The 17,078-nt window shown below is 48.2% G+C and overlaps 1 protein-coding gene across 3 annotated transcripts in view; it reads right to left on the bottom strand.

The window, feature by feature from the left end:
• Positions 1–17,078, bottom strand: part of LOC124472432 (laminin subunit alpha-3-like) — a 55,029-nt gene that overhangs the window by 10,458 nt on the left and 27,493 nt on the right. For all 3 annotated transcript variants that reach the window (XM_047027256.1, XM_047027258.1, XM_047027259.1), the window contains exons 26-52: positions 16,639–16,802; positions 16,456–16,564; positions 16,267–16,364; positions 14,759–14,963; positions 14,430–14,556; positions 13,792–13,931; positions 13,113–13,228; positions 12,600–12,811; positions 11,977–12,181; positions 11,650–11,794; positions 11,301–11,441; positions 10,885–11,046; positions 10,431–10,532; positions 9,548–9,631; positions 9,189–9,419; positions 4,975–5,088; positions 3,588–3,706; positions 3,417–3,497; positions 3,206–3,306; positions 3,033–3,083; positions 2,785–2,936; positions 2,033–2,143; positions 1,783–1,894; positions 1,503–1,664; positions 1,028–1,224; positions 680–796; positions 276–430 (exon numbers count right to left, since the gene is read on the bottom strand). In XM_047027256.1, the coding sequence (XP_046883212.1) occupies positions 276–430; positions 680–796; positions 1,028–1,224; positions 1,503–1,664; positions 1,783–1,894; positions 2,033–2,143; positions 2,785–2,936; positions 3,033–3,083; positions 3,206–3,306; positions 3,417–3,497; positions 3,588–3,706; positions 4,975–5,088; positions 9,189–9,419; positions 9,548–9,631; positions 10,431–10,532; positions 10,885–11,046; positions 11,301–11,441; positions 11,650–11,794; positions 11,977–12,181; positions 12,600–12,811; positions 13,113–13,228; positions 13,792–13,931; positions 14,430–14,556; positions 14,759–14,963; positions 16,267–16,364; positions 16,456–16,564; positions 16,639–16,802 (3,713 nt within the window). The remainder of the gene's footprint in view (positions 1–275; positions 431–679; positions 797–1,027; positions 1,225–1,502; positions 1,665–1,782; positions 1,895–2,032; positions 2,144–2,784; positions 2,937–3,032; positions 3,084–3,205; positions 3,307–3,416; positions 3,498–3,587; positions 3,707–4,974; positions 5,089–9,188; positions 9,420–9,547; positions 9,632–10,430; positions 10,533–10,884; positions 11,047–11,300; positions 11,442–11,649; positions 11,795–11,976; positions 12,182–12,599; positions 12,812–13,112; positions 13,229–13,791; positions 13,932–14,429; positions 14,557–14,758; positions 14,964–16,266; positions 16,365–16,455; positions 16,565–16,638; positions 16,803–17,078) is intronic.

Genomic DNA, 17,078 nt, shown 5'->3' with positions numbered 1-17,078 from the left:
AACCTGAGAGAACCCACAAGTATGGGGGTATTTATCTGTGGCAGCATCTGGCATGGTCCAAGACAGACAGCAGCCAGCCAACATAAACATGTACTCCATATTTCTAAAGAGTCAGAGCTACCCATGTTGAGAAAGCACTCATCCCCAATTTCTCCCATCAAACACCTCAGAACCATAAAACCAGCAGACACACCAGCCTACATTTCACAAGACCCTCTACTCCTGTAACGATGAGGTCATGGTCCTGTATGTTCTCATATCCCAGTTAAACCTACTCCTCTAGATCTTTGGCCAGCTTGCTGAGGTTCTCTGCGTGTTTCTCGGCTCGATCCACCAAATCCTCCTTGGAGGCGGCCTGTGAGATGATGTTGACCTGCTTGGTGAGGTCGGTCTTGGCGCCATCCAGCTGTGCCGCCAACTGCTCGTACTCCTGGATAGGACGAGAGATTGGCTGTTTAGAAAGCCAGCCTCGCCCAAGCTACACATTCACCACGGACATCTATCTGTCTGGCCAGCATGTTTGAACACACCAATTTACTATGAAGAGCTATTACGCAACATGACCGCAAAGAATGAGAGCAAATGAGTGGTGGATGCTGGTGGGTACAGCTTTCAGACTTTAGCGTTTAGCGCGTGCGTGTCCGTGTCTGTGTGTGTGAGTGGCGTGCGCCAAGCTTACCGTTTTGCTGTCATCCAACATTTTCAGGAGGTCTGCGGTGTCGCGCAGTTTCTCTTCCGCCAAGGCAATTTGGCCCTGGACCGTGTCCCGCTCCTTCTCCAGGGCCTGGATACGCTTCTGTCCAATACAAACCTCACAAGCTTTAGAGAGAGCATTTCACATCGTAACACCGACCTTCCCTTGATCGTACTGCCCTAGTCTTTCTTCAACAGCACGACTGGTCCGACACCTTTATGAATTCAATGAGGTGCATAATGGTGCTTTGTGTTCGAGGTTTGGAGTGCAGGGCAGTGGTCCATGGTGGGTCATGTGGGAGTTCTGGTGTCTATTCTTATGGGAAGGTCTTACCAGAAGGTCTTCCAGGGCCACAGCGTTGAGTCCGTTTTGGGTGTTGGCCTTCTTCACTGTGTCCCCGGCTAACTTCAGAACTTCATCCAGGTCCTTTAGCTTGGCCTGGTAGTCCATCAGCAGGTTACTGATCTTCTCAGCTGCCTCCTGGTTCACATCACACTGTCTGCTGATGTTGGTCTTGATATAGTCCAGGACTAAAACCCGGTGGGAAGACAGCACAGACCTGGGTTAGAGTTTATCGGAACCTTAGGAGGTTTCTGGTGTGTTTCTGGTGTGTCATGGTCTTTAATTCTATGGAACATGAACGTCCTCAAAATGACCTAACTAACAACTGAGACTTACACTAGTGGTGTTTACTGTTCCATCACATATTCCTTATCTCTGGGGGTTCTCGCCAAATCTGTCCCTTTAATATCATAGATGGGCAAAAGCTTAAAGAGTTTTAGACGCCTTTAGGGAAATGGAGACTTACGTTTCTGCGCCTCCTCTCTTTCCTTCTCGGCTGCTACCTTCTGGGGGTTGAAGTTCTTCTGCTCCATCTCCTTGACCAGGCGCTGGGCCTCCTCCAGCATCTTGGTAAGGTCGTCGTTTGGAATTGTGTCTCCACTGGTGTCCTTCAGCTGGTCCAGCAAAGCTACACAGACACACACACATACATATCCATTTTATGGTACATTTGTATGTGAAAAAATACAGGAGAAAGATAGAATAATGAAATGAAAGGAGAAGAAGAAGTAGAAGGTAGTATTTACCCTGGATCTTCTTCAGCAGGTCTTTGACATCACGGTCCAGATCCTGAGCTCTCTGATGGGTCTTTTCCACGTTATTCGTCGCTTTCTGGGCATCTGTAGCCTTGTCATCGGCCTGAAAACGTCACACACACACCATAAGATCTCCACACGATTGTGTACTTGAAAGAAAACTGTACCGACTCTCAACCTCGATTCATTTTCAGAATGCATACACAATCAAACATGAAAGTGGATGGATCTACAGCATTACCTTGGCTTTGAGATTATCAATGTCCTCTTTAAGAGTCTGTGTGTCCTGTTTGAGCTGGTCAACCTTGGGCTTCTGACTGTTAACACTGGAGCTAAACTTGTTGACTAGAATCTGGGTGACCAAAAAAAGAAAGGAGAATGATTAGCATAGAAGTTCCGTGTTGGACAAGGTCATATTCATCACAGTGTTTCTATGACCTTTGTTTCATTGTTTACCTCTTGGCAAGGTTGTCATGTTATATTTCATGAGGTCTGGTTTAATGAGGGCTAAATGAGACTCCTTAGGCTGTCTATGAACGTTAACATTGCACACAAAAACAAACACGAAAACAAAAAGAGCTGAGCATAAGGAATGGAGCTAAAACGCCTGAGAAAAGTGCTGAGACCATAGCCACCATGGAGACAGCTACCACAAGTCACAACCACAACTAGCACCATCTGCACAATGTGTTGACTTGCCACACAGCTCTGGAACCAACTCACTCTGATCTCTTATCAGCTGCAGCCAGGAATGTTTGAGTAAGCACACACACCCATCACCGCAGTGTGTGTGAGAGAGTAAAATGAGAAACTGACATATACAGTACAGTGATATACAGAATGAGTACATGAGTATGTATACCACAGTAAATACCTGTATGAAAAGACTATGTCCGCGGTTTGATCCGTGCTTGTGTGCTTGTGTGCAGGTGCGTGCGTCGTTCTTCCCAGGTTGTGACTTGCTCGCTGAGGTGATCTCTGGTTGGGCCTTACCTTGGTGTCAGCAATGGCCTTCTCCAGCTCGGCCAATCGGATATGGGAGGAGGTGCTGGCACTGGCGTTTTCTAGCTGAGTCTTGATCCTGCTCAGCTCGTCATCCAGCCTCTCCAGATCGTTTAGAAGGGTCTGGGCACAGCTATCGCAATCTGGGAAACCACACAGAGACACATTATCAATCATTGGATCAGCCCCTATCTGTGGTTGTTTACTCCTGCCTGGCTTGCGGTCGTAACTCCACCCACCCAGGCACTGATCCTCTGTGTTGGTGTCTTTGGGTAAGGTGTTCTTGCACACTGCAAAAAAAGCAGATCATCTCCATGGTTTAGGTGGATATCACTGTTTGTGATTAAACTGGATTGCTGACATGTTGAAGTTGTTATTGGCTGCACACACACAAACACACACACACACAAACCTCCTGTCCTGGAGTCACAGTTATTTCCGTTGCCGTTACAGTCACAGGGCTGGCAACTCCCTCCCCGAGCCAACGGGTCACCGTAGTAACCTGGGGCACATCTGTGAGTCGGGGGGGAAAAAAGAGAAAGAGGGTTTGATCTGTACCTCAACAATGTAAAGACACGGGGTGATGTTCTGAGGTTTGACCTGCTCTTAATCAAAACACCCACCTCTGGCACCGCTCTCCGGTGTACCCTTGTCTGCACACACACTGGAACCCTCCGGAAACTTCTCTGCAACCCACCGCAAAACTGGAGAAGGGGAAACAAGAGTGTGTGAGTTTGAGTGGTGTACTGGATGCAACAGCTAGGCATCAGGCTGGCTCCGCAGCTGGCCCTTACCTGTTGGCTGGCATGTCAAACGGGCACGGACACACACGGCACGTCCTCTGGACGGGGTCTCCATAGTAACCGTCTTTGCAGTGCTCGCACCTGTCTCCGGCAGAGTCGTATTGACAGTTCTGTGGAAGGGGGGAGTACAGGGTCATTTGCCAACGTTACCAGAGTAGCTGTACACACACACATACACACATACACAGGTAAACACACACAAACACTGTATACCCTTTCTGACATATGTACATAACAACAACCCCAGGACTGACAGGGAGTTGGGGGGTTTCATGCTTGTTGGGCAAGGTCGCCAAGCTTGCCAAAGCATTTCCACACAAAAACTGTGCTTTTGAGAAACACGTTGAGGAAAGAAGGCTGTCAGTCATGTGTTTTCGGTATGTCATACACAAACACACACACACACACACACACACACAGGTCCAGTCTTGAGTAAGTTACGCAAGAGGAGACATTGTTGAGCTTCTACAGGTATAAGGTTTCTTCCTAATATAGGTGGCTAAAAAACACTAAAGAGAGAAGGAAAGAAGGCAAAAGAGAGAGATGAATGAGAGAGGGAGACCCTTCTACTGTGGTAGCTCGTCAGTATGTGGTGGTGTCAGGTACATGCAGAAGTGCCCACAGGTGATGCCCTGTATCAGACAGGAGAACCTGACTAAGCTGTGGCTCACCCTGGAGACAGACGGCTGCCATGGTGACTATGTAGGTGTGTACTCTTCATCTGTGGTCATCATCTCATTGCTTAATACTGAGTAGATAACCCTAACTACCCAAATATATTCAGATTAAAATATTTTCTTTCCGGCACAAATAGCTCCTCCAATAACATTTCCAAGTCAAAATCCCCCTTAAAACTGAAAAGCTGGTTAGACGTGATGTTTGGTGGGTATATTCCTTTACACAATGTAACATTACAGAGACTGTCCTGTAAATATTGGTGTACAGTTTACCAAAGAGGAAAAACAGACTGGGTTGTTCACTGGGAGCTCTGCTTGCATGAGTCAATGTGACTTAAGACTGTGCCCAGCTCTACCCATATGGAACATCTATTTCTCCATATATGTATTTATATTTATAATATATAATTATATTTGGTCATTCAGCAGACGCTTTTATCCAGAGCGACTTACAGTAAGTACAGGGACATTCCCCCGAGGCAAGTAGGGTGAAGTGCCTTGCCCAAGGACACAACGTCATTTGGCACGGCCGGGAATTGAACTGGCAACCTTCAGATTACTAGCCCGATTCCCTAACCGCTCAGGCACCTGACTCCCTGATACGTGTGTCTGCGTGTCAACAAAGAGCCCAGCGAGTCCAGTCAAATATTGGAAAGGACTTTCAAGTACCAAACTTGACCCATGTGGGGCAGAGGTCTTACCAGGCAGCGTCCGGTCTTCTCCTCACACTTGTTGGCCATGCCGTTGCAGTTACAGGGCACACAGCGCCCAAGGTAGGGCCCACCACGCTCTCTGTAAAACCCGGGGGCACATTTCTGGAACACACACGGAAAACACAACAGTATAAACACAAAGGACCAAGACATCAGATCTTCTATCAGTTGGTTCCGTTAGAGAGGAACACAAGCATGCCACATGTATAAAGTAACATGATACTTACTGTTTTTCACAACACATTTTCAGCTAAACCTACCAGGTGACATCGGCCAAGCGAAGCCCCAAGACTTCTTAAGTGTACCTAGGTGTGTCAGTCGTCAATTGCTCTTGCATGTGTACTGGTATGTGTCCTGGCTTGACAAATGCAATACTTGATATACTTGGCCTCAGGAGTTGAGTACCATTGATACATTCTTGCTGTGCTCTCCACTGACACAAGCAGAGTTCATGTTCAGAAACACACACAGCAGCCCAATATAAATCCCCTTGATTCTCAGTCAACCAGCACCTCAGACTTCAAATCAACCCGTTGTTTTACCTGTATCTGAGATCCAGCAGTGTTATCAGTAACACACGGGTGGTGAACAGTCTGCCCTCTGTCATGGACAGAGGGGTACTGAAGCTGTTGTGTTCCCTGCTCGTGAACCAAGGGATACTGGACCTGCTGTCCTCCATGTCCGTTAAGAGAGGGGAAGTGAACCCGCTGGGCCCCCTGGTCTTGTCTGCGGTGGCGAGATCTCTCCCAACCGTGAAAAGGCCTGTTCCCTGCGCTGCATACTCCGAGCAGAGCGGCCCATCCCAGGGCTTGTAGTATCACACCTGTACCCCTGTGTCTATCCGCACGCATGTCTGACATTCCTATGGCTCAAGACCGCTGAAATAACTCTCCTTTCTTCCCAGTTGCTGCCTCTTAAACACACGCACACACACAAACACGGAGGCCACGCCCAAGAGCACCTCACCTATCTGATTCAGCTCTGCCGAGAAGTGTTAGGACACACACTGCACACAGTACACACCGGCGCAGAATCCGCAAACACACACTAACATAAAAACACAACTATGGAGTACAGCAACGACACACTGTTATCACTAACACAGACAGAAAGTCATAAAGAAAAGTAAGAGGCTAAAGATGTGTATTCATTAACAAAAGGTTGCTGTCGAGGGTGTGGCACAGTCAGCGCTGTGTTTTATAAACGGTTTGTCACTGTTTTTCAGTGTGTTGTGTGTGCATAGGTGTGTAGGTGATTGTGTTGAGCATGGAAGTGTGATTGTGTGAGGGGTCAGACATTTTCAGACACCTGAATCACACTAACCAAACAGCAAACACACATCTGTCCTCGAGACCGTTGCTTTAGCAGCCACTCCTGTGTGTGTGTGTGTGTGTGTGTGAGTGTGTGTGTGTGTGTGAGGTTGCCAGATACAGTGCCACGCCTGGATATGTGTCAAGGCACCTCTCCTTTTCTTAGCGCCTCAGGGCACATATTATGCATTTCCTCTGAACACACCCTACCCGTGGTGTTTGTCACACACACACAACATTATGGATTGAGTTCTAAGAGTACATCTAAAAAAAAACATATCAATTAATATAAACTTTATTGAAAGGTGGGAGGATCAAGCCACAACTTGTGATGTGTTTTATGGATGGACCTAGGTCTAAATGACGCCGAAAAAACATTTTTATAATGTTTTCACAGAAATACAGAACGTTCTTGAATCTGACCACCAAAATTGTGTTAGACCGTGTGCATTTCTGATCCTGTACTTTCTATATTCACAATTTCTATGTCACTTTGGATAAAAGCATTTGCTTGGTTAATAAAATGTCAAATGTGTCATGTACATTAGAAATTGGTTTTATGAGTGACTCACTGTCTGGTCTGAGTGTGGAACTTTTTCATCCCATATTTGTGTCATCCACCTCATGAAGTATTCGTCAGTCAGAACAAACCCAACCATTCCATCTCTTCGACTAATAACCCACTTCTAACATACAGTGCCCTCCAAAAGTATTGGAACAGTGAGGCGAATTCCTTTATTTTTGCTGTAGACTGAAAACATTTGGGCTTGACATCAAACGATGAATGTGAAACCAGAGATCAACGTTTCAGCTTTTATTTCCAGGTATTTACATCAGGATCTGATGCACAAATTAGAAAATATCACCTTTTTGTTCGAACCCACCCATTTGTCACGTGAGCAAAAGTATTGGAACATATGACTGACAGGTGTGTTTTGTTGCCCAGGTGTGTCCTATTACATACATTATTCAATCAATAAATACCACTGTATGTCTACACTCAGGTTCAGATTGGGTAAGATAGGTTTTGTCTATGCAGACTGTATTCAGAGGTGAAAACAACATGAAAACCGGAGCGCTGTCTTTGGGTGAAAAACAAGCAATTGTGAGTCTTAGAGAAGATGGAAAATCAATCAGAGCCATTGCAGAAACATTGGCCATAGCCAGTACAACCATTTGGAATGTCCTGAAGAAGAAGAAAACTACTGGTGTACTAAGTAACAGACGTCGAACAGGTAGACCAAGGAAAACATCAGCAGTTGATGACAGAAACATTGTGAGAGCTGTAAAGAAAGACCCTAAAACAACTGTTAGTGAGATCAGCAACAACCTCCAGATGGCAGGAGTGAAGGTATCACTATCTACTGTTCGCAGAAGACTTCATGAACAAAAGTACAAGGGCTACACCAGAAGATGCAAACCACTCATTAGCAAGAAGAATAGGAAGGCCAGGCTGGAATTTGCCAAAAAGTACAGAGATGAACCTCAAAAATTCTGGGACAAAGTTTTATGGACTGATGAGACAAAGATTAACTTTTACCAAAGTGATGGAAAGGCTAAAGTTTGGAGAAAGAAAGGAACTGCTCATGATCCCAAACACACAAGCTCATCTGTGAAACACGGTGGAGGTAATGTCATGGCTTGGGCTTGCATGGCTTCTTCTAGGACGGGCTCATTAATCTTCATTGAGGATGTAACACATGATGGCAGCAGCAAAATGAACTCGGAAGTCTACAGAAACATTTTGTCTGCCAATTTAAGGAAAGATGCAACCAAACTGATTGGCAGAGCCTTCATCATGCAGCAAGATAACGACCCAAAACACACTGCCAAAACAACAAAGGAGTTCATCAGGGGCAAGAAATGGAAGGTATTAGACTGGCCAAGTCAATCTCCAGACTTAAACCCTATAGAGCATGCATTTTACCTGCTTAAGAGGAGACTGAAGGGAGGAACCCCACAAAACAAACAACAACTGAAAGAGGCTGCAGTGAAAGCCTGGGAAAGCATCAAAAAGGAAGAATGCAAAAGTTTGGTGACGTCAATGGGTCACAGACTTGCTGCAGTTATTGAAAGCAAAGGATTTGCAACTAAATATTAAGTCTTATTCACTTAAATATGTTTTAAGTATATCTGTTCCAATACTTTTGCTCACATGACAAATGGGTGGATTCAAACAAAATGTGATATTTTCTTAGTTGTGCATCAGATCCTGATGTAAATACCTGGAAATAAAAGCTGAAACGTTGATCTCTGGTCTCACGTTCATTATTTGATGTCAAGCCCAAATGTTTTCAGTCTACAGCAAAAATAAAGGAATTCGCCTCACTGTTCCAATACTTTTGGAGGGCACTGTATAAGGATACTCTAAGTACTTCTAGGAAAATCACATCAGAATCTCCCACAAAAACCCCACATTTTCTACGAATGTCTATAATTGGTGCAGGAGACGTGGAGACCCACCCAGGCAGACAAAGAAGCTCAGATCAAACCACGGCCGGCAGCAACGTTTTCAAACGTCCGCGTAACCACGGCTGCAGATGTTTGATTGCTGACATCACGTCTGCGTGATCGTACATCGCATCCTGGCCCGGGGGGAGGCTATACGCACGGGCCAACCCTCCTCCGTGTGCATTCCTCTCCCCCCGTGACCTCACGGAGCACAGGCGTGGCTCTTTGTTCAGGCGTGTCGTGACATCCCAGCCAGCCCAGCTGGATGACAGGATGAAGGGGGAATAGATCTGTCTTCTCACGCCCGTCTTTCTCTTTCTCTCCCACTTAAGCTGCCCCTCCTCATCCCTCGCTCCCTCCCTTCGTCCCCTCTTTTTCTATGCCGCACCCCTGGGCCCCTAGGGAAACGGTCAATCGAGCTCCGTCCTCTCTCTCTCTCACCTGGCAGGAGTCTCCGGTGTATTGTGGGGGGCAGGCGCACTCTTCCACGGTGTTGGCGGGGCCCCCCACCCCTTTTCGGGAAGCCTCCTCCAGGCCCACCTCTCCCAGGCTGAGGCGTTGGCTGCGGGTGAAGTACAGGGCCCGCACCCTTAGACCCTCCACAGAGGCCAGCACCATCATCAGCTCCTCTCTGGTGGTGGGCCTGTTGTTGCTGGCGTGACGCCAGTTTCCCTGGAGACAGAGAGGCTCCAATTGTAAACAGAGGCCGCACATCTTCATTGACATAAAAGGAGTTGGTGGTGATCTGGACTTGAGCTGTGTAGAAGCCACAGAGAGAGTTCCAGTCTGTGAATAGATACCTCCACTAGTTGGACCCGTCCCTGATACAGTCTGTCTGGGGTGGGGGGCTGGGGGTTCTGGTGGACCAGGGTCATCTCCTGGCCCTGGGGACAACCACATAGACATAACAGGGGGTTAGACACAGCAGGAAGCAAAATGACAGGTGAACACACAAATTAACCAGAAAGCTTTTGCAGTCTTTCTGGTTAATTTATGAGTGAGTGAGTGAGTAAGTGAGTGAGTGAATGAGTGTGTATGAGTTTGTGTGTGGGTGTGTGTGTGTGTTGATGAAGAAAGGGTTTTGTCTGTCTCTTCATGAACGGAATGACCAAGTTCAGTTGAGGTCTGGATTTAAATAAGTATTATCAATCTGCAGATTGGGAGAGAAAACCAGACCTCTGACACTAAATGACAACACAACACCAGGCTTAGGTCTCAATCATGTCTCTCTCCGCTCTGAAGGCCAGAGGACCATCTTTTATAGGGCACAGGAATGTAAACATAGATAGTGACAGTCAGGTAGTAATGAAGTTACAACAGTCTCAGAGAAAGAGATGCACTGTTCCCAACACATGACCACTCAGACTAGAGAGTTCATAGTTGGAGCTCTCCTTGTAGTCATGACAAGGAACGTTTAGCCAGTACTTTCTCCTGACCCCGAACATCTATTAACCCTGACAAATAGATAAACCCTACTTATGGTAAGCTTACATGAGAAGATACTAACTAGTATCCAATGACTAGGTCAATTGGTTAGTGAATAATGCAAGAACACAGGAAATCCCAATTTCTTCCACAGTGTGAGTGTATATATGTGTGTGTGTGTGCGTGCGCGAGTGAGTGTGTGTGTGTGTGTTCGTGTGTGTGAGTAAACGAGCATGTTAGGTTGTGTTGTATACATACACTCAGCAGGATGTCCGGCCTCCTATCCAACAGATTCATCCCCTCGCTAGGAATACCAAAGGACTTGGCCTGGTAGGTGAGGTAGCCTCCGTAGGACAACACCTGACAGAGACATGGACACCGAGTTGATGTAAACCCCTAAAAATGACTCAAATATAAATGACATAAAAAAATAAAAAACATTTTGCCTCTCAAAATGGAGGGGCAAAACCCTGAAACAATTTGTCAAGATTCTTTTGCCATTTGGAGCCTTGACTGGGTGACACTTGGTCCACAGGACAGTTTTATACAGTAAAATACAATTATATTGTCATTGTCTGCCTGAAACATGAGCCAATGTCCAGACCCCTTTTAATCCTCAAGAAAAAAGAAGCACTACATTTCCCTCAGATGCCTGCCTGCATTTCTTTGTGAAACCAGGAGGACTGTCCCTCCTCCCCGTCCCTTCACTCACCCTGTCTCCCAGGTAGGAGCGGGGCGCCACCCAGTGGAGCACTTGAACAGCAGTAGGCAGCTCCTGGATATCAGCCACCAGTGTGTTGCTGCTGGGGTTGAGGACCGAGGACACCTCCTCCTGGTCTCCTCTCTCCAGCCTCCAGCCCTGCATATCCACAAACTGGAGGGAGAGAACAGGAAAGAGACTTTTAGAAGCATAGTGACATGCGTGTACGTAGCGCATGCTGTGCTCACCACAGAACATAGTTGGTTTGTGTTCCGCAGGTGTGACTAGGCTGAGGGTCTGGAATTTGGGTTTCTGCCATGGCTGCTGATGGCTTGGCCAGATAAGGATGTGTTCCTTAATCTGCCTGAGCAGGTTTCCTACGTGCAACTTCCTGCATTGACTTTGGAGCCACACAGTTGCACACACACCTTGCCCCGGCGCTTGCTGGAGCTCTGACACTGGTGAGTGGCTCCGAAGCAGAAGCAGGTGATACAGCCACTGAGGTGGGAGGGCTCAAAGTGGAAGGAGCCTTCACGACAGGTAGTGCAGCGGTCCCCCTGCATGTTTCTCTGCAGAACACACAAGACAACACCCTGTCAGGGCTGAACGAGATACAGGAAGTGACCACAAAAATCCACAAAGTAGAAAACTGAGCGGGTGAAAAAAAGTTGCACAAAATATAAAAATAAATACAAAAATAAATATGTAAATGGATCCAAACTGAGTGGGTGTCATTGAAACAGTGTGTGCTAGGGGTCTGTGGTCTGGGGGGGTCACCTTGCAGAGACACTGGCCCGTGTCAGAGTGGCACACCTCAGGGGTCACGCCACCCTGGGCACAGTCACACGGTACACAGTCAGGAAAGCCATAGTATCCAGCAGCACATCGGTCACACTGGCGCCCGCCAATCCTGGGCTTGCATCTACACACAGGCACGCACGCACACACACACACACACCAATGATCTCCATGCTCTGCTCTGTGCAGCAAGCACTACAGACAAATCAAATCTCAAGAAATGAAACAGCAGGACTGAATTCACATAGCGTCACAATATGATCCATCCCTCCATAACACTATGAACCACTCCGCTGGTCCACTCACGTGCACTGTCCGGTGTCGCGGTCACAGTCGGGGCCGGCGCCAGCCTGCAAGCCGTTGGGCGAGCAGTCGCACTCCTCGCAGCCCAGCAGGGGGTGGTAGCTGAACGTCTGGCTGGCACACGCGTCACACGCCGGCCGCACCGTCTGGGGCGGGCAGATGCACTGGCCCGTCACCTCGTCACACAGACGCACCCCGCACTCACACTCTGGGGGACGGGCATGGGATCAATCACGTCGAATCAAATCAATCTGTCTGTCTGTCTGATGTCTATCTGTCTGTCTGACGTCTGGCTGTCTGATATCTGTCTGTCGGTTTGTCTGTCGGTTTGTCTGTCGGTCTGTCTGACGACTGTCTGTCTGACATCTGTCTGTCTGTCTGTCTGACATCTGTCTGTCTGTCTGTCTGGCATCTGTCTGTCTGTCTTTATGTCTGTCTGACATGTAACTGTCTGTCTGGTGTCTGCAGTGAGTGTCCAAGCCTTTCTTACAGTCTGTCAACGCTTTAATGGCCTGAAACAGGAATTGATCATCCGCCAGAGGAATACAGCTACACACAATGCGCCAACGTGTTTTTTTGCTCGTATTGATAAGATGGACAGGAGACTGGGTGACACCCAAACTCACGCCTGCAGTACGGGAAGCCGTAGTATCCGGTGGCACATTTGGTACACTGGCGGCCAATCACATGCGGCCTGCAGTGACACTGGCCTCCCAGCGGCTCACAGGTGGGTCCAGTAGCCCCAGCCTGGTCACAGCTACAAGGCAGCGCTCCGTTGTTGAAGGCTGCAACTAGAGAGCGGGCTGAGTCCTGGCAGAACCGAGAGGATGTCCTGGGGCTGGAGGGGAGGAGACGGGCAAGGTGGGGCACTCTATCACTACAACTAGAGGGCGACATTTACAAAAGCTCAAATGGCATTAACAGAAACTGTTCAATCTGAAATGTTCAATATGTTCAGGAGTTGAGAACATTATATATGGACATGAAGCCAAGTAATCCAGGTCACTCCAGGACATACTAATTTTCTCTTATAAACAGTAGAAGCAACGGAAATCATGATTAATGTCGAAAGGAGACTGTTTTGCTTAGCGCTGATTCCCTGAGCCTGGAGAAGACCACCAGCAGATGTATGTACGTACTGTATGGAGAACCCCTCTGCTCCACACAGTCGGCTGAACTCTGAAGATTTATCCAGCGGCTTCTCTTTCAGGAGATCAGGGGTGTAACTATCATCAGGAACCAGCAAGATATAATCCTGAGGCGGAACAAAACATCAACGTCAATCTCATAAGAACCAAACAGCAACTATCTCACGCACGACGCACTATCTCTCTTCCATGTTGATGCTAATCTAAGGTAAACAACATCTAATCCCACCTAAATGTAATCTAAACATAGATTAAAGGGATGAGAACGTGTTTAACAATATGGGGCAAAAATAATAAAACACTGATAGAGGGTGCTTTGAGTGTTGAGTGGTTGCAGTGTGCAGGGGGTAAAACAAACAGTCCCAAAGTCAGTACAGGCTAAACTCTGGCCTTACCCTACCTTAGTGGGTTTAAGAGCTTAGCTCTAATAGGTCTGGGTGGGGGGGTTTCCAGGTAGAATACAGAACCCTCATTGTTGTTGTTTGGGAGATGGTACAACAGAGGAGGGGTGGGGGGGGGTTAATCTGGCAACCTGTTTGTTGTGAAGAGTTAGGTCTAATACATCATACCAACACTGAAAACTAGGCTCAGACAAAACTCAGGAAAACACGTGATGTGTGTTAGGAAGGGACCACAAGACCTTGGTAGCCGACTGGTACAGACATCTTACCAGAGTGAGGGTTTTCCCAGGTGGTACCCTCAGAGAGATGGTCAGTGGCTCCTGGGGAAGATCAAGGGCGATGCGCTTCTCAGCAATGACCAGCTCCCTGCAGCCTGACAGCGCAGGGCATAGGGAGGCATTGACTGAACCTGGACGGCAGGACAGAGGGGAGAGAAGCAGGAGGAGAACGAAAGGAGGAGGAGGACAGGGGCGAAGGAGGAGAGACGGGAGGAGAGAGAGGGCACGAGAAGAGACCAAGCAGGAGAGGGTGAGGGCGGGGTGGGGTGGGGGGAGACAGGGGGAAGAAAGAGAGGGAGAGAGAGGTGGAGAGAGAAGAAGAAGTGGGATGCGTCAGCGTGCTCCGTGGTAATCCTTTCCCATCAGGCCCATCAGGGGGAAGTGTGTCCGAGCCCTTTGATCATCTTGTCATGTGGGCGGGAGGGGAGAGTGGAGGGGGAGGGGCTGGGGCTTAATCTGACAGGGAACCACTTCCGAGCCAGCAAACCAAAAGAATCCCCCACATTTACCGATACCAGAATCGTCAATCCTCTAAAAGGACACCAGAGTCAGAATTCCGTGCTTACATCGAGGTAAAGAACCCCTCCATTTCCCCGGGCTTACCCACAGGCCCTGGTGTCCAGACTTACCCATCCATCTGCGGCCTGCGTCCACCACTACCTCCACGGGGAAGGTGGTGTGCTCTGGCTGGCGGAAGTGGACGACCACCACGTATCTGCTCGGAGAAGGAACCCTGGTGCTGAAACTGACCTCTGTCTGCAGTGATCGGAGAGAGGGAGACAGAGAGAGAGCCAGGGAGAGAGACGTGGAGAGCGAGAGACGTGGAGAGATAATGAAAGAGATATTGAGAATGAGACCCATTGAGAGAGAGGGAGAGTGAGGGAGTAATATATATAGAGACTATTGTGGTAGGCCTCTGAGGCAGAGGGGGAATCAATCCCGTCGTATGAGCGTATACCTGGAGGGATTTGAGCAGAAGCCCTTCGCTCTGGGGGACAGGGAGGGAGAACTGGCCCTCGGACTGTCGCCTCCGCCTCCAGTCCTCGCTCTCCTGGGCTGGGCGGGAAACATCACCACGAGGGGGGGAGAGGCGACCGTCGCGGGCGGCGTCTAGAACCAGAGCCGCGCCAGGCCTGGGGTAGCGACTAGGAACACAGTACTGACTGGGGGGTGGAGGGGGGTGGAGGGGTCAACAGAAGGACAAAGGGTTTGAAGTGTTTGCCAAGCACGGACCAAGAAAAATGTGACTTGAAAAAAAAATGAGCCGGGTCAGTGACCGGGGCGAGGTCACGACCTGCGGACCTACGATAATCTGAACTAATCCTCTTTCAAATGTAGTAGACATCCCCTGGCTATCGCATTCTCTCTCATCAGTATTATATTTTTTTTTCAACAAGCCACACGTCACACACACTTACACACGCGCACACTCACACGTCTTGTGAAATCTTTGTTTGAGGGGAGCAACCTTTCTGACCCTCTCTGGTAAGCCCCTCATTCCCCACCCTGTAGCCCCACCATTTCTCTCTCCTTTCTCTCATTCTCTTTAGCAAACCCCCCCCCCATCCTCATTCACTTTCTTCTCCATTAGAATGGCACACACCAGACACTATTTTGAAATATCCCCCAACATCCTTGAGAGGCCGTTGCACTCTTTTTCAAGCTCTTATCACCCATTCTATCACGACAAAAAGCTATTTGTTTTTATAGGCTCACAGTTGGGTTCTCGTCGAATGCTTTTTCCTCCATATTTGTTTTATGTCTAAATGGTGCAGCAGCATGAAAGGAACTACGGTTTAATGTGAACAAACTGTCATTTCAAGGAAACTCGATGGTGTTTGTTTTTCCACTTGAATTCAGTTTGTTTTCTACATCAGATATCAACTCGCTAATAGCTTGATACAATGGCAAAAAAACGGTGCATTGTGTGGGAGAGTGGCAGGACGTCTTTGAAAATGCAATTTTCTGCTTAAAAAAAAATATAATAGGACTTGATGTTGACAGCTCAATATGAGCAGTACATCTCAGTGTGTCTGCTGGGTGTGAGGAGAGGCTGTGAGGTAAAAAGGCTGTGTTTAAGTAGAGAGAGAGAGAGAGAGAGAGAGAGAGAGAGAGAGAGAGAGAGAGAGAGAGAGAGAGAGAGAGAGAGAGAGAGAGTGAGAGAGAGAGAGAGTGAGAGAGAGTGAGAGTGAGAGAGAGAGAGAGAGAGAGAGAGAGAGAGAGAGAGAGAGAGAGAGAGAGAGACAGCCCCAGGTACCTGACAGACCATGTCCAGCCCTGGGAACACATGGAGTCACACCTGGAAACCAGCTGTGTGTTTGTGTCTCTGTGGGGGGGGTGACTAGTGGCCTACTAGTTAAGCTAGCAGCACTTTCTCCAAAATACTCGGCTAGTCAGTTTGATGTTGTGGAGGTCTCTACACGCTATCCAGTAATGAGCTAGTATTACCAGAGAGCTCTACTGTACCTGTCCTCAGTGAAGTGTCCATGAACGGCGACACACAGCACCTTGGGCTCCACATACTCCATGGAGAACTCCTCCACAGGTACCGCATACACTTTGTACTAGTGACAAAGATCAGAGCAAACAGTTGACAGGAAATTGAAGAAATCTCTTCTAACCAGCATGCTACATGCCAGAGAGGCTCTCTCTTACCAGCAGGAAAGAGGCCGTGGAGACCTGGAGAATAAGCCCGGCCTTGTGGGTAAGATGGAAAACTGCCACGTGATTGGTTCCGTCCACAGACACGCTCCGACACAGGAAGCTGCCGGGGTCAACACACTCTTTAATACACATACACACACACACAGACACACACACACAACTACACACACTTACCTATATGCACAGTTATAGATATTGGCCCGGGCCTGGATCGGGGCTTCTGATTGGCTGGTGACGAGCAGGTTGACGTTCTGGACGATGTCCAACTCGCTGGCGTACTCCAGAACCAGGACATAGGGCCCTGGCTGGGCCACGCGCAGGCTCAGCTCCAGCTGGGTCTACACACACACACACACATACATGATACGACTCATCACTTATCAATGCTGTGTGTGTGCCAGGGTTTGCTCCTGTGCCCCCTCTCCTTATTTTAGCTATAAGAGTTTCTGTAAGAGAGCTATAAACCAAATGCCTCCTCAATCCTCTTCATTCTGGAGCCGAGCCTGGTTTGTGTGCCCCCTTACCCAGACAATCCAAGGTATTTCTGAATACAACAAGTTGTGTGTGTGCTTGGATGTTTACTGTACGTGCTAGTTTGTCTCTGTGTGTGTGTG

Source organism: Hypomesus transpacificus, chromosome 10, assembly GCF_021917145.1.
Source record: "Hypomesus transpacificus isolate Combined female chromosome 10, fHypTra1, whole genome shotgun sequence".
NCBI classification, from domain to species: domain Eukaryota; kingdom Metazoa; phylum Chordata; class Actinopteri; order Osmeriformes; family Osmeridae; genus Hypomesus; species Hypomesus transpacificus.
The sequence above is the reverse complement of the archived record's forward strand: the minus strand, read 5'-3'. Positions and strand labels throughout refer to the sequence as shown.